General features: G+C 39.2%; 1 protein-coding gene across 7 annotated transcripts in view; it reads left to right on the forward strand.

Annotated features, from left to right (window-relative positions):
- Positions 1 to 820: 820 nt before the first annotated feature.
- LOC114842460 (dynein axonemal heavy chain 11) overlaps positions 821 to 23,378 on the forward strand; it is a 33,704-nt gene continuing 11,146 nt past the window's right edge. For 2 of the 7 annotated variants that reach the window (XR_008692747.1, XM_055502943.1), the window contains exons 1-59: positions 821 to 1,623; positions 1,765 to 1,908; positions 1,985 to 2,172; positions 2,256 to 2,445; positions 2,540 to 2,639; positions 2,772 to 2,983; positions 3,115 to 3,336; positions 3,429 to 3,596; positions 3,815 to 3,931; positions 4,029 to 4,166; positions 4,262 to 4,377; positions 4,516 to 4,708; positions 4,901 to 5,005; positions 5,096 to 5,491; positions 5,791 to 6,123; positions 6,357 to 6,611; positions 6,708 to 6,877; positions 6,959 to 7,181; positions 7,272 to 7,388; positions 7,544 to 7,630; positions 7,718 to 7,876; positions 8,086 to 8,169; positions 8,298 to 8,456; positions 8,539 to 8,661; positions 8,928 to 9,050; positions 9,541 to 9,765; positions 9,854 to 9,945; positions 10,027 to 10,153; positions 10,260 to 10,412; positions 10,505 to 10,738; positions 11,265 to 11,396; positions 11,890 to 12,050; positions 12,132 to 12,288; positions 12,390 to 12,535; positions 12,623 to 12,739; positions 12,824 to 12,962; positions 13,135 to 13,227; positions 13,301 to 13,495; positions 13,576 to 13,653; positions 13,747 to 13,879; positions 13,991 to 14,118; positions 14,404 to 14,552; positions 14,667 to 14,817; positions 14,920 to 15,051; positions 15,450 to 15,623; positions 16,216 to 16,420; positions 16,624 to 16,789; positions 16,895 to 16,997; positions 17,532 to 17,771; positions 18,283 to 18,444; positions 18,536 to 18,729; positions 18,986 to 19,148; positions 19,583 to 19,787; positions 19,934 to 20,076; positions 20,623 to 20,784; positions 22,301 to 22,534; positions 22,689 to 22,835; positions 23,015 to 23,128; positions 23,208 to 23,351. Coding sequence is in view for 6 of the 7 variants with exons in the window: in XM_055502943.1 (XP_055358918.1) it covers positions 1,408 to 1,623; positions 1,765 to 1,908; positions 1,985 to 2,172; positions 2,256 to 2,445; positions 2,540 to 2,639; positions 2,772 to 2,983; positions 3,115 to 3,336; positions 3,429 to 3,596; positions 3,815 to 3,931; positions 4,029 to 4,166; positions 4,262 to 4,377; positions 4,516 to 4,708; positions 4,901 to 5,005; positions 5,096 to 5,491; positions 5,791 to 6,123; positions 6,357 to 6,611; positions 6,708 to 6,877; positions 6,959 to 7,181; positions 7,272 to 7,388; positions 7,544 to 7,630; positions 7,718 to 7,876; positions 8,086 to 8,169; positions 8,298 to 8,456; positions 8,539 to 8,661; positions 8,928 to 9,050; positions 9,541 to 9,765; positions 9,854 to 9,945; positions 10,027 to 10,153; positions 10,260 to 10,412; positions 10,505 to 10,738; positions 11,265 to 11,396; positions 11,890 to 12,050; positions 12,132 to 12,288; positions 12,390 to 12,535; positions 12,623 to 12,739; positions 12,824 to 12,962; positions 13,135 to 13,227; positions 13,301 to 13,495; positions 13,576 to 13,653; positions 13,747 to 13,879; positions 13,991 to 14,118; positions 14,404 to 14,552; positions 14,667 to 14,817; positions 14,920 to 15,051; positions 15,450 to 15,623; positions 16,216 to 16,420; positions 16,624 to 16,789; positions 16,895 to 16,997; positions 17,532 to 17,771; positions 18,283 to 18,444; positions 18,536 to 18,729; positions 18,986 to 19,148; positions 19,583 to 19,787; positions 19,934 to 20,076; positions 20,623 to 20,784; positions 22,301 to 22,534; positions 22,689 to 22,835; positions 23,015 to 23,128; positions 23,208 to 23,351 (9,636 nt within the window). In the remaining variant the exon portion in view is untranslated. The other 5 variants (XM_055502942.1, XM_029127980.3, XM_055502944.1 and 2 more) reach the window with 5 other exon arrangements.

Here is a 23,378-nt window from a genome sequence, read left to right on the forward strand (position 1 = left end):
TGGAAGGTACAGAGCCACGTTTGAACAGTGCTGTTTGCTAAGGAATAGTTTCTGGTTGCCTGGGAGGGCCCAGTTGTCCTCTGTGCTTTATGGCGTTATAGCCAGTAGATCAGAGGCAGCTGGTAGAAAGGGAAGCAAAAAGGTGTTTCTTTCATTGCATGTTTCTCTTATAGGTCAGGTTATAAATAAAAGAAAGAGTGATAAGTGTAAAACTAACGCAATACATGGACTGGACTGCAAACCGCTGACCTTTGCATCACCTTTCATATTATGATGATAACTGACAGAGTGCGATTCCGTTTAGGGCCAACGGGCTTTCGGGCAAATTCAATGACTCATGTTAACATCCGTGCTGATTTTCCGAGTAAAATAAGCGTGTGGATTACATTAGGAGCCATCTTCCTCTTAACTGCTTGAACGCATTCCTTCCAACTTGTTATTAGCACCATAGCAACAGGCAGGCAATCTCCTCCCCGTAGGTGGTCTTGTCATTGTTAGTGATGAGGTCCAAAATGGTCGAGCCACCTGCGAACGTGGCGCGTTTGTCTCACTGTCCTCATCCTTCGCTTCACCAGGATCCAGATCTTGATGTTAGGAAAATGCATTTATCAGAAACAAGCAATATCTTATATATTAACATCACTACGTACTAATAGATCACAGCACCAGTCGGCTAATTAAATGTATACGCTGTTGCAACAAGTATGTCTGACGTCTAAGCTACCATGAAATGAGGGGTAGTAAATGGCTGCTGCTGCTGCTGAGACAACAGACCAGTCCCTCTCTAACATACACATATATCACATACGTTCAGCCACAATCTAACACAGGGTTAAATTCACTATAGTTTCAATTAGAAACATTCAAATGACCATAAAAACTAAAATGAAAATACTGTGGGCCACAGTTTTTTCAGTGTCCAGGTTTTCGTATATGGCTCAACATTGTTTTCCTCATCTATAACATTATATAATAATTATATATACACAATAATGAATAATATATAACATGCATTTTGACAAAAATAGATTGTGACAAACATTTGTGTAACATAATGTAGTGTATCAAAACACAGGACAGGCTTTAACTTCTCTAAAGGTTTAATAAAGTTTTGTTGATTTCACGTTTTTGGATTTGAAAATAATTCTTACTTTACCGGGAAACTATTGCTAAAGTTAAATTTGGAGCTAGCGCCGGCTAAACACTTGCACCTGGCAGTGATTGAGAGTAGGGCTTGTTGCTTAGCAACGAAATGCGCATGTGCGACAGACACCAGCGGCCAGTGCACGCAAGCTGTAAGCTTAAACTGTTCTAACATGTGTAATAGATAATGTAGAGTTTCTAGAGCTGTCACACGTGCGTCTTCTCTTATTCGCGTTTGTCTGAGGGCGAGTTTGCGGCGAAACAATGGCCGACGAGGAGAGTGAGCCTTGTTTTCTTGCGGACGTCAGAGTTAAGTTTGTCGAGGAGAAAGTTTGCGGGCTGCTGCGGCTGCGACGTGAAACTTGGGCGAAGAGCGCGGTCCACGAAGACTTCCAGGCATTAATGAGGAACTTCTTCGATAAGGAGTCCGTGATATTCTTCTCTGTGTCAAACCAAGGTCGCCTGGTTTCTTTTAATGAGGTACAACATCTCTATGACTAGCTTGGCATGTAACGTTATATTTAGGAAATCGCCAAGATATTTGAGATTGAACGTTGTGCAGTCTGACAGCAGATAAGATTAAATGGCTGTAGTTACAAGCTTGTATCATTTTAAATGTAGGTCCCACGTGCTGCTCAAAACAAGCAAATCTACATCCTCAAGAAGAGAAATGGTCCCATCAGCTCTCACAACTACAGGGAGCTGCTGCTCTTTGGCCTCCAGTCTCCATCACCAGTGCTGCAGGTGACGACCACCGTTCAGCAGGTGATCTCAACACGCGCCGCCATAGTTTAGATTATAATTATAAGCTCCGTGTGCATTCATGACGTTTCTTTCCAAGGTGTGTGTTCCACTGCTGTCAAATAACAGTAACCATCATACGTGGCCAAATCTGATGTCCGAAGACCTCCTCCGACATGTTGAGAGCATGTATCATAAGACATCGGTTGTACAGGGCCAGTTTTTAGGAAAGACTGTTCTCCCAATTCCAAAGGCAACAGCTTGGATGGAAAATTCATGCAATACCTTGTAAGAAAGCATATTTTTACTTGACAGGTCAGTTTTAAAGAGTGTAATGCTATTTTAATACTCTAATGTGTTTTCACACGTAGGTATGGCCACTATGACAGGGCACTAGCCCATGCCATAGAGTCACAGGTAATTGACTGGACCAATTTGATCCAGAAAGTTTTACAGGAAGATTCATCAGACTTGTTCATGATGGGCTGTAATCCAGTTCCCATTAAAGAACTGAAGTTTTGGTCCTCCAGGAAGTGCAATATACAGAACATTTATAATCAGGTAACCTCCCCTCTGCTCCTTATCTTTATCAACTGTTAATGTTTTTTGCTTCCTGACATTCATGCTATTAAAATGTACAAACTTTGACATGCAGCTTCAGAGTCCCAGTGTTCAACAGATGGCAGTGCTACTGGAGATGATGGATAGCAGCTATCATCCCACAATCAACAATTTAATTGGAAATGTGTTTCATGGTAACATTAGCTGTTTTGTCGGCACCAAATAAAATAGTAGTTTGAGACTAGTTAACTATCTGATCCACAGAAAAACCTCATAATAAAATAAAATTGTTTTCAATTAATAGTTTTATGTCTTTTTTCCAAAAGCACTACAGGAAGCCCAGGACATTGACCTCCATCTGCAGCCACTATGTAAAGAACTATCTCAACTAGAAAGGGAGCAGTTTATTCACTTCACAAAGTTCATCCCTTCATTGTTTCACACACTCTTCCTGATCTGGACAAACTGCCTATCTTACCAAAAGCCAGCACGCTTTGTCGGGTTATTGCAGGAACTCTGCAATCTGCTCATTGAACAGGTAAGAATTCTCATGACTGACAGCATCAGTTCTTCAAATGAACTTTTAATTACTCATGTTAGTCAACCACCACATTTTACATCACTGGTTTTCATCTGTAACAAATTCACATACAGTATTTCATCTTTTAGGCTTCCATGTACCTTTCTAAAGATCTCTTACTCAGAGAAGATGCAGAGGAAAGTCTACAAATGGTAAAGAACGTGATAAAGGTCTTCAGACATTTCACAGATTGTTACCAGACCCAGAGGATGAGGTTAGCCAGCCATGTGAAACATGCACCCTGGGATTTCCCATCTGTCATGGTTTTTGCACGTTTCAACCAGTTCCTTAATCGTATGCAACAACTGGAGGTGAGATCTGATTTTTTTGTCACAGTCATCATTCATGTTGCACAGTATGTAACATGTTAAATATTTTCTGTTGCAATGTTTTGTCTTTGCAGGACTTGTTTGAAATCATGCTTGACTTCCAGCGCATGGAAAAGCTAGAGTTTGGTGGTCCTAAAGGAAAACCCTACAGCCAGCGCACTGCTGAGATGTTCAAAGAGTTCAGTACTTCCTGCCAAGTTCTGAAGCACAGTGAAAACAACACACTTGACCTAAAATCTCAGGTGATGACTAAACTGCAGTGTTAGGATAGGATACGAGTTTATTAAGCTGGAGCAATGAAATTTTTGTGTTTAATTGTTTTCTGTTAACGGCTCATAACACATATAGTACTGTATATACATATGAATTTTGTGCAGCAATGCTAAAACTTCATGTTACAGTACATAAGATTAAACTGGAATTCTGACACAAAGGCCAATTTGTTTCAATTTCTCATAAGGTATTTGAAAATGAGTATAAGGCTTTCAAAGCCTGGCTTGTGGACTTTGAGTGCCGCCTTGCTAGCCTTCTGTGCTCGGCTTTTAAGGATTGTTCAGGACTGGAATCGGTTTTAAAAGTAAGTAAAACTGAAGATTGTAATGGAATGATATTAACGATTGATACAGTGTTAGTTACAGTGCAAACAAGTAAGTCACCAATGTATTTTCTTTCAGCTTGTAACTATTGTTGCACCATTCCTGAAGAGAAGACAAATTAGACAGATATTCAGCCCCAACTTCCTTCTGCTGCAGCGACTGTTGAGAGAAGAGCTGGAAAACTGTAAATGCATATTTAATTCACAACTCATTGAGGTACTCTATTGTAAAGTAAAATATTAGTATTTTAAATTGAAGGCTCAGTTCAGTTTCCCTTGAGAAATTATTTTCCTTTCTTTTCTTTTTCACAGATGGAGAGAGGTTTGACTAAAAACATGGCTCACACCTCTGGAGCTTTGAAGTGGGCAAAAATGCTCAGGGAACGAATCCAAACACCATGGGAAAAGGTCAGATTACTGTCTGACATGTAAGTAAACACCTTGTTGTTCTGAGATATTCATTAGTTGAGACATCTATTGATTGACTCATAAATACATTAGATAATACAAGTAAACTTAAAAATTACCATGCTCACTGCCTGCCTGATGAATCGTAATGTGTTTAGTCCTGGAGGTTTGGACATGGTAAAGGAGTGCCACATGTATATGGAGATGTTAGGTCTTTTGGACCAGTATGAGAAGGACATTTACTCCAATTGGTGTAATAGCTTGAAAGAGGAATGCCTGATCAACCTGAACCAGCCACTTATCTTGAGAGATGCCTCATCTGGGTTGATCTCAGTCAACTTCAATCCAAAGGTAGTTATAAAATTTTCCTATTCTCTCCAATCCTTTAATGCGGTAGAGTTGATATATATTATATCATATATAATCTATCATACAGTAGTCACACCGTGAGAAAACTAACAGTAACACTAGTTACTAGTTAGAAAAGACAAAGTATGTATATATTAATACATATATTAATCACCATTTTCTTTTATTCCTCAGCTGTCTGAAGTCTTGAAAGATGTGAAGTATATTAAACATTTCAGTGAGATTAATATCCCTGATGTTGCAGTCACTGTCTTTGAGAAGCGTGACATGTTTACAAAGGTCAGAAAAAAATTAAATAGTTTCTGGGCTCATTTACAGTAATGCACTCAACTCCTAAACACTGTGTGCTGTTTTGTTTTTGTTTTCCAGTATGTGAGCAATGTGCAGCAGTTAGTACAACAATACAATCAAGTCAGACAGACAGTGCTAGAGGTAGAACTTCCTCTCATCAGAGCTGAGCTGGAATCCATAGACCTGCTATTGACGAGGGCTGAAACTGACCTGACGTGGCAGCATCAGGATTGCTGGAGCTTCGTTAGGACCAGTAAAGACGTGGTCCAAGACCTCGCATGTCGTGTCAGTAAAGCCAAGGAAAACTGTAAATCCATTCAGTCAGTTATGAAGGGATGGAGCAAACACTCCATGTTTTGCAGAAAAGACAGCAAGAAAGGCTCACTAATACAGCTAGAAGACAGAAGAGATCACGTCAACAAGAAGTACAACAGCATGAAGCAAGATGGTGACTATATCCATGGGCTGATACAGGTGAATATAAATAAATTAATGATGACATCATGTGAATTTTAAAGATGAATGTTAATGCTTTTATTCAACTAATTAATGGAATTTCTTTTGTTGGATTTTCCTGATAATAAAAATAGAATCTACCGTAGCCTTCATCTGGCCTCTACTATGAAACATAGCTACGTAAGAGTAGTGGAGGTTTTTAATAAAAGACAGAAATGATTTTGCTTTATACAGTACATTTACACAAATCAAAACAAATAGTCAGTAATTGAATGTAAAAAGCTAACTATTTCTTCAATGTTCTACAAACTCATCAGGAGAATAAGGTCCTTTTCAATGCTGACCCTTCTTCAGAAGTCTGGCTGTCTTACCTGGAATACATAGACGAGATGGTGGTGGATGGGCTCTACAGCTACATTAGCCAATCTCTTTACTTTTTTGTGGACAACATGGACTCATGGCCTAAGCAGGCCCCTCTGTTTGAAGCTCAGTTGATGCTGAGTGGCTCTGGAATGTATTATATTCCATCACTGGAGCGAGATGCAGCGGATGGCCTCTATGATACAATTGAAGGACTGGTCGGAGATATATTCAAAACTTCAGTAAATATCAGCAGAGTGGCTGCTCATATGGACAAGGAGAGCTACCAGGTATAAACAGAATTGTTTAATTATGCAGTAGATTTAACAAATGCATAAAAAATGTGTTTTCTCCAGTTTCATCTTAGTCCAAAATCATGTACGGTAATATACAGCAACTCTGTAACTGTAACTGTAATGTGTTAGCTGGTTTTGTGATAAATTTGCTTGTATTGTTTGTGTTATATTGTGTACATGTAGGTCTTTGTGACTTTGTGATGTTTTATGTCATATACCTTTTGCAGGATGTCATGAATGACATGTTGGAGTTGTTGGACCTGAGACAGGAAATAATGGAGCGAGTAGAGAATGTTCTGGAGATGGCGATACATTACAAGAGAAAGTTTGACTGCTTCACCCATCTGTGGCAAAACGACAGGGCTGAAATCCTCAGCCAGTTCCTCCTGTGTGGACGTGCACCTCCAATGGATGAGGTAGAGGTATATAGAACAGATGACCTGCCTGAGAGCCCACCCACAATAGATGACTTCAAGAGACAGGTAAGTCTTTTTATTAATAAATCATAATCACGTTTTTTCATATATGCCAGTTGTCACAATTGTAATCTTAGTTATGCCTCTTCTGTAATGGTGCAGATAGATTTTTATGAAGATCTCTATGCTGAAATTTCCAACCTTGAAGACTTGAGAGTGTTCAGTGGATGGTTTCGGGTGGATATAAAGTTATTCAAAGCCAGCCTTCTTAATGCTATAAAGAAGTGGAGCTGGCTTTTCAAAGAGCATCTGTTGACACATGTCACTAACAGGTAGCAAACTGCTTATTAAATTCAGAATACAAATATTATTTTTTATCTTATTTTTTAAATGGTGTATGTTTTTTGACCCAGTCTTGATGAGCTGCAGAAGTTTGTTCAAGCCACTATTGATGGGCTTGGACAGCATGTGGGTAAAGGAGTCCAGCAGAGCTTGGTGAGAGTTATGGGTCATCTGCTGGCTGTCAGAGAAAGACAGGAAGCAACAGACAGCATGTTTGAGCCCCTTCACGGTACAATAGTCCTTTTGGAACGGTATGGTGAGACCATACCTGAGCATGTCTACTCCTACATGGAGGTAAGGCACAGGAGAAGTCAGGAATGCATATACACTTTACAGGATATAGCCAATTAGCCTTTTAGGAAATAAACATAATTCCTTCTCTAGGAACTCCCTGAGAAATGGAATGAGGCTAAAAAATTGGCCTTAAAGGTGAAGCATGAAGTGGCCCCCTTGCAAAATGAAGAAGTGGTGATTTTACGAAGGCAATGCATGGCACATGAGGCAAGTCACCTTTAGCTGTAAATTCCTGGGACAATTTTTATGCAAAGTTTAACCAGTTGCATTGCTGTCAACCTTTGTGAATATTACAAAAGTGGTGCTTCTTATTTTTTCAACCTTTAGTGAATATTACTAAAGTGATGCTTGTTATATTTCAGGTGAAACAAAGCACATTTAGGGAGATGTTCAGAGCCACTGGGCCCTTCCGATACCATGCAGTGAATCCCTACATTAGTCTGGACAAGGTACGAGTGCAACCAATCTTTGATTGTAGTGTTAGAAATTGCTATATTATTCATTATGGATAAAACAATTCACTTCTTGTTTCCCAGTCTGAAAAAGCAATTCAAGATTTGGAGAAAGAACTAGCAGAGCTTCAAGAATCCACAAATCTCTTTGATGTTACTGTCCCTGATTACAAAGACATCAAGCTTTGCAGAAGAGAGATCACCGTACTCAAAGAACTGTGGGACATTGTTACATTTGTGCAGGCAAGTCGTTTCTATATAAATGTTCCTTTCTTGAGGAAATACAACTAAAAGCCTCATTACCTTACCACAATAAACCAATACTCAGTGAGTTGACCACTTTGTCCTCGCGGGGACTGTCATTGATTCTTTAAATGCTCTGCAGCTCCTAAATGTTCTCATTAAGTCCCCTCAGCCCACTGACCCCTCTGCACGTGTCTTTATCTGTACAGAGCAGTGTGGAGAATTGGGGAAAGACCAAATGGAGGCAGATAAACGTGGACCAGATGGATGCAGAATTGAGGAGGTTTGCCAAGGTGAGGTCACCAACAGTGTTTCATCACACCAGCAAATCTCTCCTGCTGTCATGTTGTCATGCACCATTGCTATTTGTAACAGATGTCCCTAATAACTGATTATGTTTACCTACCTTCTGTTTGCGCAGGACATAAGGAATCTTGACAAAGAGGCTCGTGTTTGGGAAGTGTATTCTGGGCTGGACCTCTATGTAAAGAACCTTTTGACGTCCTTGTGGGCTGTAAGTCAGTTACAGAACCAGGCAGTACGAGAACGACACTGGGCGCAGCTAATTAAAATAACACAGGTGAAGAAATACACCAGAATAGGCTTTTTGCTTTGTAATAGTCTGTTTGCCCTATACTGTAACTGTAATGGTTTTTGCACAGATGGACTTCATTGTGACGGACAGCACCACATTGGAAGATCTCTTGGCTCTGCAGCTTCACCTATTTGAAGAAGATATTCAGAACATTGTGGATAAAGCAGTTAAAGAAATGGCCTTAGAGAAGGTTTGACTCCATTCAATTCAGTTACTAACAGTAATTTTATCTTGTATCTGTATGTCTTTCTATTTGTTTATTTAGCACAATAACAAGACTTCAGATAAAGTATTTTTTGTTTGATTAAAAAAACTGACAATCAATAGCTATACAGTATTACAGTAACTGCATATAGGTCAGAGGTGACTTCCTTACCACTGTATAGTATTAACTACTTTGTGGAGTTCTGATTTTAATGTTGTTAACATTATGCATTCCACAAATCCTTATTTCAGCTTGTTACAGAAATAAGTTGCACATGGGCATCAATGGAGCTTTCTCATCAACATCATTACCAAACATCTTTGCCACTGCTTAAGTTTGATGAGGAGCTTATTGAAACTCTTGAGGATCACCAGGTAAATACTGTATCTAAATGAATGAAAAAAATGTATGTGTGACCCTTTACCACACAGAATGTATAATGGCTGTAAAGCTAAGGCTGTGAGAACTGATAGTTAAACTCTGAATGGAAATGAAAGTGCAGAAAGGGGCCGCTCCGTCTGACTGTCTAACAACACAGCTGAGAGTAGAGAGGCCCCTATTGAGTCCTTAGATTTATAGCTGCAGTAGGACACAGGCCATTGTTGCACTATGGCAGTCTTTGTGCACGTATGCCAGATGTATTGGGTGGTCACAGCTAGCAATTAGAAATCATGTCCCTATCTTTGTCTAAACAGACCCTACTATTTTATAGCAATTCATGTTAATAAATTTTTTTTAAGATTAGATTTATCTAGATGTGACTGATTTCGTACCATAAATTAGGTAGAGGTTGGTGAATTTAAGAATTTAAACCAAACCCTTTCAACCGGCAAAGCTCAGGCTGTCTTTGTCATTGTGCTTAAGGTTCAGCTCCAGGGCATCTTTCAGAGCAAGTATGTAGACCACTTCCGGTTCCAGGTAATGGAGCTACAAAAACAGCTGACTGTGGCTGACTCTGTGCTCACAGTCTGGATAGAGGTCCAGAGGACGTGGGCTTATCTAGAAAGCATCTTTAGAGGCTGTGATGATATCTGCCAACAGCTGCCTCTGGATGCACACAGATTCCAGGCCATAGATGCTGAATTTCAGGTCTGTATTTGTGACTAAACCAATCGTGCAGTTATCACAATTCTAATCACTCTTATTATTGTAAACACAGGGTTTTTTGTTCTTTTAGGAGTTAATGTTGACCAGTGCTCAGACCAAAAATGCCATTAAGGCGACCAACAAACCTCATCTGCTTGAGAAGTTAGAGGATCTACAACAGAGGTTTGCAGTACTTCATGTCCCTTCTCATTATCCAACTGTGATGTTCTGTGGTCCATAGTCTTTCATGCCCTATTTTAACAGGCTCAGCATGTGTGAAAAAGCTCTTGCTGAATATTTGGAGACAAAGAGATTAGCCTTTCCACGATTCTACTTCATTTCATCTGCAGACCTATTGGACATTCTCTCCAAAGGCAGTCGCCCCAGAGAGGTGCATTCATACAGATTACATGTAGATGTTTATTTATTAGGATGAGTATTTTATTCCAACAGTATCATGTCAGAAGAAAAATGTAGCAACTGATTGTGTTTTGCAGGTAACTGTCCACCTCTCAAAACTATTTGATAATATGTCAAATCTGGAATTTGCAAACAATAAAATGTTGGATAATCCTAAAACTGTGGTGGGCATGTACAGCAAAGAGAGGGAATATGTCCCACTCCAGACCAGCTGTTGCTGTTATGGACCGGTAAGATCATGTAGCACTAAAGAACTGAAATCTGACAAACAATAAACCTATATCACTTAATGAAGTAGTAATTCTACAGTACTTTTCACCAGGTAGAGGCGTGGCTGACCTGTCTGGAGGAGTCCATGAAGGAATGTGTCAAGGGTTACGTATCTGAGGCTGTGTGTGTGTATGAGGACAGACCTAGAGAGCAGTGGATTCTTGAATTTCCTGCCCAGGTGGCTCTCATTGGATCTCAGATCTGGTGGAGCAATGATGTGGAGCTTGTATTTAAAAGACTGGAGGAGGGATTAGAGTCTGCTCTAAAAGACTACAACAAGAAACAGGTATGGTAGATATGTCTAGTTTTTGTGTTGATTTTAGTGCATAAAATGATATGAGATGCTAATCAGAAGGTAACATAATTATTTGCTGGACTATACTGCTATACTATAGTACATGCTAGGAAATACATTGGTGCTAGATTTCCATTAAATGTCCATAATGTTATCAGAAACTGTGATGTGAACTGCGTTTGTTGTGGTCTCATGGCTGTATTATTACTCTTGTCAGTTTCATCAGCTCTGTTTTAAAGTTAGCGTGCCCTTGACTACTGTTTGAATATTGATGCACTGACTGGATGTGTTGTCATGCAGATGCATGTGTAGGACATCCAGTGAAGTCAAAAATCCACCTCAGGTCTATTGACTTTTTAGTGTCTTTCAAGATCTAGGTCTTGATTTAAAATAGTGTTGCATTTGATGAATCACTTGTTCATTTTTTTTAGGTTTTGCATTTCAGTCTTTGTGTGAACTTAAGTATACATTTTTATGAAAGTCTTTTACTGTAACTTGTTTATGTTCTCTCATTCAGATTTCCCAACTTAACTCACTGATCAGCATGCTACTGGGAGAGCTGAGCTCAGGAGACAGACAGAAGATCATGACTATTTGCACAATTGATGTTCATGCTAGAGATGTTGTTAGCAGCCTCATTGCACAAAAGGTTAACTGAGTGATACCATAATCATAGCTAATTTAACACAAAGACATGTTACAGTAAACTTTTTTTATGTCTATATTATATATATATATATATATATATATATATATATATATATATATATATATATATATATATATATAGATATATATATTATATATATATATATATATCTATATATATAATATATATATATAATATATATATATAATTTATATATATCTAATTAATATATTAATATATATTAATATATATTAATATATATATATATATATATGCTACAATTTCTTGTTGTAATTTTTATTATACTGTAGTAATCTTAAATTGCCTATACATCACAAAGAACTAAATAGATGGCTCCTAATTCTAACTTAAAATTCTAGAAGAGCACTGCATTGTCTAGTTATGATCATCATGCTGCTAGTTGCTTGTTTCAAAAGTGTTTTTCATTGATCCTCTTGAATGTGTTTGTAAGCAGCTGTGTGTGTGTTCACAGGTCACCACCTCCCAGGATTTTCAGTGGCTTTCCCAGCTTCGACATTGCTGGAATGAGCAGCAGTGCAACTGCTATGTAAATATCTGTGATGCTCAGTTCCTTTATTCGTATGAGTATCTTGGAAATACGCCACGTCTGGTGATAACTCCTCTTACTGATCGGTAACGTTGGTATAAGTTTAAAATTTTTAAAACATATTTAGTATATCCAGTAATGATAAATGACACATTTATCATTTATAGGTGCTACATCACCTTGACTCAGTCACTCCATATGACAATGAGTGGAGCCCCTGCTGGGCCTGCTGGTACAGGAAAGACAGAGACCACTAAAGATCTGGGCAGAGCCATGGGCATTATGGTTTACATCTTCAACTGTTCTGAGCAGATGGACTATAAGGTGTGAAATTAAGTGTATATTTCAAAATTATTCCCTTCAGTAATTTCTTGTCATTGTTATGTATTTTAGTAAATACGTATTTTTGTGTATGTCCTGTTAAGTCCATTGGAAACATCTACAAAGGTTTGGCCCAGACTGGAGCATGGGGCTGCTTTGATGAGTTCAACCGCATTGCTGTGGATGTTCTGTCAGTTGTAGCTGTGCAGGTCAAAACTATACAAGATGCCATTCGCTCTAGAAAGCAAAGGTGACAACTGTTTTTATTGTTGTGGCCATTTTAATTGCATGTATCCACTTTCCACTTTACAAATACGTTAACACTAACAACTTGCAGGTTCTTGTTCCTCGATAAGGACATTGCCCTCAAGCCCTCTGTGGGGATTTTTATCACTATGAACCCTGGCTATGCAGGGAGGACTGAGCTGCCTGAGAACCTCAAGGCTCTTTTCAGGTCGGAATGATACAGTGATTATTTTTACAGTGTACCTTTATTCACCATGACGTTCATTGTGTGCATGTCCCTTTCCTGATGTAGACCCTGTGCTATGGTGGTGCCGGACACTAAGCTTATTTGTGAGATAATGCTGGTGGCAGAGGGCTTCCATGGAGCTAAGATTTTAGCCAGGAAGTTTATGACTCTGTACAATCTGTGTAAAGAATTGCTGTCCAAGCAGGTAAAATAGAGTAAACTTGCTTCATTTATAACTTTGGGTCTTTGTGTATTTTCAGGTGTACCTTGGGAGTGTAGTAACATTAATTAAATTATTAATAAAAATTAAAAGATTTATAGCATGTGTAAACGCAGGAGAGTACTTCTTTGTATTGTAATCAAATTTCTTTTAATAGGACCACTATGACTGGGGTTTGCGTGCTGTCAAGTCTGTTCTGGTTGTGGCAGGGACTCTGAGAAGAAGAGATAAGACAAGACCAGAAGACCAGGTACAGTATCTGATTTGCAATCAATTTCACAGTCACAGAATAGGTACTGTCACAAGTCTACTGTCCTTCCCAGGTTCTAATGCGTGCCCTAAGGGACTTCAACATGCCCAAGATTGTGACAGAGGATGTGACTATCTTTTTGGGTTTACTGGGAGACTTATTTCCAGGCCTGGATGTGGAGCGAGAGAGAGACAGTGATTTTGAAAAAGCCGTCCGAAAAACCACACAGGAGCTTCGACTTCAGCCTGAGGAGCCATTCATTCTAAAGGTTTGATATGATAAGACATATACCTGGGTAGTGCTTAAGTAAGGAATGCAAACATTGCTTTAACAAGATATTTCTGTCAGGTGGTGCAATTAAAAGAACTCATGACAGTGCGTCATTCCATATTCGTTGTTGGAGATGCAGGAACCGGCAAAAGCCAGGTTAGATATTTAGGCTTTAAATATCGTGAAAGCAAAGGCTCGATTTAATTTTCTTAGACAGGTATTAAATGTCATAATATTATATTTTACCAGATATTGAAGGTTCTTCATAAAACATATGTGGGTTTGAAGAAGAAGCCTGTATGGAATGACCTCAATCCAAAGGCAGTAGACAGAGATGAATTATTTGGATTCATCCATCCTGTAACTCGAGAATGGAGAGATGGTAAACAAGTGGCTATTAAATAAAACAAACTCAATCTCTAAAATTTACTGTGTCAATGGTTCTTAGAGCGTCCAATCACAGTATTTTTAATCCTCTAAATCTCTGTTTAAGGTTTACTTTCATCACTGATGCGAGAGCAGGCAAACATCTCCCACCACGGGCCTAAGTGGATTGTGTTGGATGGAGACATTGATCCAATGTGGATTGAATCACTCAACACAGTGATGGATGACAACAAGGTACCTCCCCCCTGTTCACTCATACACTATTGAACAACACATAGCAACTAAGGTGGTATAGTTAGAAAAAGATGTTTCTTTCCTCTCTCACTACTTACTAGTTTAATTAGCTAGCGGGCTTCCTCCCCATAATAGTCTGTTATATTAGGTCACCCGGTGCCCTTGAAATATTTTACAACAAATCTAGTCTTGTAAGTCTGAAGAGATTGTTTGCAGGGAATTCCCTCAATCATATTAATCATTGGTCTGTTAATAATGATGATGATGTTTTATCAAATTTTTCAGGTCTTGACTCTGGCCAGTAATGAACGCGTGTCACTTACACCTTCCATGCGACTGGTGTTTGAAGTAGGTCACCTAAGGATGGCCACTCCTGCTACTGTTTCCAGGGCAGGAATCCTTTATGTTAACCAACAAGACCTGGGATGGAACCCGTGAGTTCAGAATGAATTGGAAAAAAATCATTTTTGGTCTGATTGTGTACGTAACGAGCAGTATGCACAGTATATGCGTATGTTGTATGTTTAAAGTCGTCTATTGTTGGTCAGGTACGTTGCCAGTTGGATTGATCAACGAGAACGCCAGACAGAAAGAGCCCACCTCACCATACTGTTTGAAAAATATGTTCCTCGTTGTCTAGAGCAGATAAGAAACACCTTCAAAACCATCGCGCCCATCACAGACATCTCTGTGGTGCAGGTACAGTTCACAAAATTAAAATGACAAAACATAAACATGTAGTGAACTTATGTTGATGCAGTGAGATAATCCATAAGCCATATAATTTTTTTTTTCATTAAGACACTCTGTACCCTGCTGGACTGCCTTCTAACACCAAAGGATATTCCTTCAGACTCTCCACGTGAGCTTTATGAAACCTACTTTGTCTTCGCTTGCATCTGGGCTTTTGGTGGGGCTCTATACCAAGATCAGGTACCACTTTTTTCAATTTGTTTTATTCAGTAAACTTAAGCTATAAGATTTTTCTTGTATTTTCCAGCTACAGTAAGAAATACTTTGATAGGCCAATTTACATACTCTCTTGTATTAAGACTTATTAGAGCTTAGGCTTTACTCTACTGTATGTGTAGGATGCTTAAGGCTATTCAGTTCTTCCATAACATAAATGTAGGATTTAATGTCTTGATACATAATTGGGAAATAAATTTGCATCAAGGACTAGTGGATGAAATTATAGCATATTACTTCAAGTGTAATAGAGTGTAAAGGGCCTCATATTATAGGTTCAATTGTGACTCATTGAGCTAATGAGTGGTGTTTGAAATTATATGAATTAATGCATGATATTCTATCTTGGATGGTTTTTCTAGCTCAGTGATTATCGAGTAGAGTTCAGTCAATGGTGGACCAAAGAAATGAAGACTGTGAAACTACCGACACAAGGGACAGTGTTTGACTATTACCTTGACCCTCAAACCAGACGGTTCCTGCCCTGGACTGATACTGTGCCACAGTTTGAAATGGAAACTCATAAACCATTACTGGTACGAACATCTAAGCTACTATAAATGGTGGAGTAGGCCCTTCATGTAACTCTAGAAACATGGACCATTCAAAGCGGTTTGTCAAATAATCACACATACTGTCAAAAGAAGAAAAATAACCAAAAATGAACAATATGGTCATATTAAAAATGTATGTATGCCTCAGTGAACATAATAAGAGAGGTTAAAGTCACATCATGAGGTTATACAATAGCTGGTCCACAGAAATGGATGATAGGTTTGCCACTGTGTCTGATTACCATCTACTACACCCCATACCAGACTGTGTGGGGGTGAAGGCAAGAGCAACAAGGCTTGAGCTATCACCCACGCTCTATTGTCTTTCGTTGTGCTCCCGCGTACAGCTGTGAATGCTCCAAAGGCTCTTGCTGAGCCATAATTAGTGGGGTTTTGTTCTGAGCAAATGATGCTATTATGACAGAATAGTTGTGGTGCACTGGGGAAATACAAGAAATTATAAATCACATACAATTCACTGAACACATGTCTGTCAATAAATCACACTCAAAGAAAGCCATAATAACCATGTATGTTTCGGTTCTCTGTCTTCCTGCTGTTTCTATGATTGCAGGCTGTTCTGGTACACACAGCAGAGACTGTGCGTCTCCACTACTTCATGGACTTGTTGCTGGAGAGGAGACAGCCAGTGATGCTTGTGGGGAATGCTGGAGTGGGAAAGACTGCACTTGTCAGGAGCAAGTTGGACTGCCTTCCAGAGAGTTACATGACTATAAATGTACCCTTCAACTACTACACTTCCTCCCTCATGCTGCAGGGTGAGTCTTTCTGTATGGAGTACCATATCAAGTAAACGGTAGCACCATCTGCTGGTACTGTTCAAATTTTAAAGGGTGTCACCCTCAAGTCTTATTGCAATCATTATCTTAATTAATTTTCTATGTGTTGGGTGCCTATAGTTAGTTTGATGTGGGTTTGTTGGTGGTTGTTTTGTGACACATGACTTTGCTTACTCTTGTAGGAATTCTTGAGCAACAATTAGAGAAAAGGGCTGGCAGAAGATACTCCCCTGTAGGCAACAGAAGGCTGGTTTACTTTATAGATGATATAAATATGCCAGCTGTTGACAGTTATGGAACAGTGCAGTCTCATACACTTGTTCGCCAGCATCTGGATTATGGGCACTGGTGAGCATATTTCATATACCGTACTTAAAGTCATAAAATCAATAAAACAAAACGATGAGATGTTTGTTTATATAACCAAACCATCTTGCATATCTCTGTCTTTAGGTATGACCGACACAAATTAACATTAAAGGAAATACATAATACCCAGTATGTTGCCTGTATGAATCCAACAGCTGGAAGCTTCAGTATCAACCCGAGGCTACAGGTTTGTACCAATAGAATTGTCCTTCATCTTACGTTTTTGTCCTGAGTTTTGGTCAGGCTGGTCACACATCCCAGCATAATGTATTTTTTTAAATACAAATCTCATTGTCTTCATATACTATATGTGAATTTGTTAAGTTATTTTCCAGCTCCATGTGAGTTTTCACCTAAAGAAACTTTTTAATAGGGTCTTTTATGTTTTTTTAGAGCAGCTGGTTAGCATGAGCAAGAAGCATTTCCAATGCCACAAGAGAGCTGATCTTCTGTGTAGATTCATAAATAAATCATGTAACAACACAATATTTTACACTCAAGTGGCAGCAAAGAGGATCTATTTTATTAATGTAGCAACAACTACAGATACAAAAATATAGACATGCATAAATACATGCAAACACATGAATTCAGCTTGCCCGCCAGGGTGTATTTCAAGTTTCAGTGTATGATGGAAGTCGTACTTAAATTGTTTTTTTTATTAGAAATGTTTTTTCACAGAAGAATATGTTTAATTTGGTTGTGTCTTTGCTCTTCACAGCGACATTTCTCAGTGTTTGCAGTGAACATCCCGTCTCCTGAGGCCCAGAATACAATCTTCAGTCAGATCTTGAGTGGCCACTTGAAACAGCACCTCTTTAGTCTACAAGTGCAGAGCAGTGCCGCATCTGTGGTCCAGGCAGCCGTAACTCTTCATGACAAGATGGTTCACAGTTTTCTCCCAACAGCCATCAAATTTCACTATACCTTTAATTTACGAGACATGTGTAACATCTTTCAGGTAATTCCAAGTCACTGTATTTAAATAGTGTCAATTCACAAAAAAATGAATCTCAAAGCACTTTATAAAAAACACAAACTATAACTGACTCATGTAGAAGACCCAACAAATCCTACGTGAGCAAGCCCTGGCAACAGGGAGAGGAAAAACTCCCTCTAATGTGAGACCTCCAGCAGAACAAGGGAATGCAGTCAGTTGCCCCGACTGGTTGGCATAAAGCAATAGAGAAGATAAAGGAAGAGCAGCAGGCAGCAATTGAACAATAGAGAGATACAAGTCAGAGTTGACTAAACCATCCTGGCATGTAAGTTGAAAGGTGAGGAAAATAGAGGGTGTCAGCGAGTCAAAGAGGTCCCCCAGCAGTCTAACAGTAAAGCAGATTACAGTGATTTCATAATGTTTCAGAGTGACCTGATCTGACTATAAGCTTTATGTGCTCATAACGAGCAAATTCTACAGGTAAAATATAAATGAGATGTTAAATAATTCTTTTTATATCTGTGCTACTCAGGGAATTCTCTTTGCCAGGCCAGAAAATGTGAAAGACAGCACTGATCTGGCACTATTGTGGAGTCATGAGTCCTGCAGAGTCTACTCTGACAGACTTGTGGATGTCAAGGACCTGCAACTGTTCCAGAAGCTCCAGATAGAGACTGTGCACAAATGCTTTCAGGTACAACACAGATGGATCAACAACAGGCTGCTGTTTTTAGATAACAACTTTGAGCAGAACATTCTAATGGTTTATGTCTGTCCTCATCCAGGGACTGAAAGACAAAGACGTGACAAAGCTGCCCCGTCTCTATTGCTGCTTTGCCCAGAGGGGTGAGGGAACCTCCTATTATCCTGTCACAGATTGGTGTGTGCTCAGGTCCATCCTCACAGACGCCCTGGAGAGCTACAATGAGCTTAATCCAGCAATGAATCTGGTTCTGTTTGAAGATGCTATGGAACACGTGTAAGAGCACTGCACAGGTTGTCAAAATAGCTAATAATGATCATACCAAATTTTATAAATATCTACTTTAAAACACATCAGTTATAGAAAGATCTTTAGAAAAATGTATATATTAATAAATGGTTTCAGAAAAAAATAGATTTATGTATTAGATTTCTTGCTACGGAAACATATTAAGGTCAAGTCATTCTGTAGGTTTTAATATTTGGATAGGTGTGTTTATTCAGTGGCATAACAAATATCTGCTTGTTACTAGCTGTCGCATCAGCCGTATTCTAGAGTGTCCAAGGAGTCATGGCTTACTGATTGGGTTCGGCGGCAGTGGGAAGCAGAGCCTGACACGTCTGGCTGCCTACATGTCCTCTGTAGAGGTCTTCCAAATCACTCTGAGAAAGGGTTATACCCCTCAGGACCTTAAGGTATATATTTCTTGAAGATAATCAGGACACGAATCACAAAATAACATCATAAAATTTTTTCAAACCTTTACATTTATATTTCCTAGAATTGCCTTGTTGTTCTACACAATGTGGATATTGTAACTCACCCCTCTCCATCAGTTTTCTTCTTCTTCTGCCTGCACGATATTGATGAAATTCAGTTTTGTTCAGCGTCTCCACTGATGCAGGAAGAATGTCAGATACTATTAAAAGCTACTGAGAAATATTTCAATATCACTGAATGATTAGGTTTGTCGTTAAGTAGACCTCAATGGGCGATTATGGCTAGTCCATTGATTATTGCTGGACATTTCCATTTTATAAGTGGACTGTGTGTGTGTGTGTGTGTGTGTGTGTGTGTGTGTGTGTGTGTGTGTGTGTGTGTGTGTGTGTGTGTGTGTTTGCTTACTTAGATGGATCTGGCTGCCCTGCTCCTAAAGGCTGGATTAAAGAACCAGCGTGTGGCTTTACTCCTAACTGATGCACAGATACCTGATGAGCGCTTTCTAGTCATAATTAATGACTTGCTGGCATCAGGTCAGACGCAAGTAATAATGAATTTCAGTACAGATAAAACATTAAACAGACCTGCACTCAAGGACTTGCTTGTCTTGCATGGTATTTGAACCATTTTATGATGATTGAATTCATGATTGTACCTTTTCTGCCTTTGTAATCACTAAATATGGCATTGTATAGAATGTGAGTATTGGTAGCTGTAGCTTACCTGTCAATTATAAGTATAACTTTGTCTTTCTCTCCAGGAGAAATTCCGCAGCTTTTCAGTGAGGATGAGATTGAAAGTATTGTGGCAGGTGTGAGATCTGAGGTCCGAGCCCTCGGACTGCTCGACACCAGGGAGAACTGCTGGAAGTTTTTCACGGATCGAATGCAACTACAGCTCACGGTCTTTTCTTTTGAATCACTTATGCTGCCCTCTGTTATGCACAGCTTCATTTAAGTTTTAGTGTTGCAATACACACATTTCTCAATTGTTTTATCTGCCCTCAACTTGTGATGTTTTTAACTGAATACCATTGTCAGTAAAAGGCCAGATGCAATATGTATGTAGTAATAATATATGACTACCTTACTGTATGTATATTGATGAACAAGCTAAATTATCAAAGCAAGACAAACTGTGTGTGTGTGTGTGTGTGTGTGTGTGTGTGTGTGTGTGTGTGTGTGTGTGTGTGTGTGTGTGTGTGTGTGTGTGTGTGTGTGTGTACAGTATGTTGTCCAGCTAAGCTTAACGCCAGGGCTTCTGGTAGTGTGACCGTCTGCTCTAGCCAACTGGGGATGTGGTTGCTTGACTGGATGCCAAGTGGGAGCACAGACTGCTGGCTACTATGTGTTTTTCTTTACTAATTTAACTGCAATGTCTACTGCCTATGATGTGCAAAAGCTAATGTACAGTACTGTGAAGGTGACTGTTCTTGTTCCTTTCTTTTAGGTAGTACTGTGTTTGTCTCCTGTGGGCAATGTTCTTCATGTTCGAGCTCGTCGTTTTCCAGCCCTCGTCCAATGTACCACCATTGACTGGTTTCATCCTTGGACCTCTGAAGCTCTGCAGTCGGTCAGCTACAAGTTTATCCAAGAGATTGAAGGCATTGAGGTCAGACATTCAAATCCAAATACTTCACGCTATCACACACTCTCTCTGATTCTGAACAAAATATTAGTCTTTGGTAGTCTGCTTTGTTACAGTACCGTAGATTACTGTAAGTATGAGAGAGGCATATCTACAGTAGTATGTATACTAAGTTTGCAGTGTAGCACCATATTCCTGACTGAATTAGACTTTAATGAACACCTTGTAATTACTACAGTGCAGCTGGATTAACTTTTCCACAGATCCCTCATCATTATTTCTTGCCTAAGATACTGACAAATTGCTGAACACATGCCTGGAGACTCTCTGTGAGTACAGACATATCATTGTTTTCCATCACAGCACTGGAACGATTGCTACCAAGGATCATTTATGTTAATGAGAGAAGAGTGATTAGGCACATAACGACCCTCTAAGGAGGCACAGCTGTCACAACCAGAAAGTGTCATCACATATGTGAACATGTGCCAGGCGATTACTTTCCACTTTTTGTCTGTGTACATCTGTGCATGTTTGGACGCTCACGGGCAGATGGAAATTAAACCTGAAACTTAAAAATGGTGTCAGTGTTTCAGCATCAGTGCTCATGTGTAGTAGTTTAGAACTAATATTATCTAATAGAGTTATAGTAAGACCACTTTTTGAGTGTGGAATTAATTCTGAGATGCAGTAATGTACCAGTATGCCAAGAAGACCATGATTAGAATAACATAATAAATATTAGATGTTGGTGAATGCAACTAGGGCTTTGTTTTATTATTAATTGTTTACATTATTAAACTAAATTGGAAACTTTTATCAAAAATATGCAACAACTTGCAATACTGTATATCAAAAGTCATTAATAATTGTTTATCCTGTTAAAGGGGCAGGAATCTAAGAAATGAAATGATCATTTATTTAAAGATAGAACTGCACAAACCATTAATATTTGTTGCACAATCCCAATCAATGAGAACTCCTTTCGCATCTAAACTGAACGTAGCATGCTTTGTCAAAAAGCATCATGTCAGATCTTAATTAATAATGATTTTTAGTTTCATGATCATTAACAATGGCTTTTTTGTGAGTTATGGTTAGGTTTGATCTTTGTATTCTCTGCTCATTTGTTCTTGTTTTAATTGATCGCTAACTATATGATTAATGGAAGCTGTGTGCCATTGAGAAGCATATGATGAATATTTTGTTGGTATGTAGCACAACAGCCACTAAAGACAGTGCTCAGAAAGCTGGAGGACATGAGAGATAATGTAAACAGTGAGCCTGTTTTACAAGTTGAATGTCAGTGGTCCAAACACATTATTTTCAGAGGTTTCAAAGCCTAATCATTCCTGCTAGCTGCACCTAAATTTCAGATTGAGTAAGTCAGGGCCAGCCAAGTAAGGTGGCAAAACTTGTAGATGAATTCAAAATTTATGGAGATAATATTTCAGTCTCCATCAGGTTGGCCATGTTAAACTCTACTCAATCCACCTCGCCCTGTTCTCCCCTCTCCCTCCTTGTCTGCTTATTTTTACAGCCTGCTGTCCAGGAATCCATCAGTCTTTTCATGGCCCATGTTCACACCAGTGTCAACCAGGCAAGTGAAAAATACCAGCGCAATGAGAAGAGGTACAATTACACCACCCCCAAGAGCTTTCTCCAGCAAATCTCCCTGTACAGAAACCTTCTGGAAAAGAGCCAAGCTCTGCTCCAGCATAACATGAAACGGCTGAACAGTGGCCTTCAAAAACTCCAAACCACTGCTGCTCAGGTAAAAGTCTTACAGTACATCTTGTAGTACAGTATGTATTATATAAAGTAATTTTTTAATGGTAAATTTAAAGGTAAAGGTGCAAGGCACATTAGTGTTCCAGCCATCAGTGTTAGACAGGTATTGTAGATAAATGTATTTTTTTCTGTTTTAGGTTGAGCATATGAAAACCAAACTGGCATCTCAGGAGGCTAGGCTGACCTTTAAAAATCTGAATATTGAAGCTCTAATTACAAAGATTGGACTTCAGACTGAGAGGGTGAGCAATAAGAAGGAAGCTGCAGATGTTGAGGCACAAAAGGTGAGATATCCTACTGTACCCCTCTGCATTTAACCCATCCCCTCGGGGGGAAGTGGGCTGCCATGCATGCCTGGGACCTTCTGCTTCCTCGGTCTACCAAGCCACAAACTTAGAATATAACAACCTGAAAATAAATGCATGCATATTTGTTTATTAAATTTCTGATTGCATTTGTGTAGGTGGCCATCATACAGGCACAGGTCTCAGTCAAACAGAAGGAATGTGAAAATGACCTGGCGAAAGCAGAGCCGTCACTCACAGCTGCTACAGCAGCATTGGATACCCTAAACAAGGTGCTTCATTTTAAATGGACAAAATTCTGTCAAAAAAGTGGTATTGTACAGATTTATTCAGTGTTTATATTTGTCTTAGATAAATCTAACAGAGTTGAAGGCTTTCCCAAACCCTCCTCTGGCAGTGATTAATGTAGCAGCAGCTGTGATGGTTCTACTAGCTCCTCGTGGACGAGTTCCTAAGGATCGGAGCTGGAAGGCGGCGCGGGCCTTCATGGGCAAGGTTAAGTTGTCATCATGTCAATCAGAG

The sequence above is a fragment of the Betta splendens genome, chromosome 16 (genome assembly GCF_900634795.4).
Source record: "Betta splendens chromosome 16, fBetSpl5.4, whole genome shotgun sequence".
NCBI classification, from domain to species: Eukaryota; Metazoa; Chordata; class Actinopteri; order Anabantiformes; family Osphronemidae; genus Betta; species Betta splendens.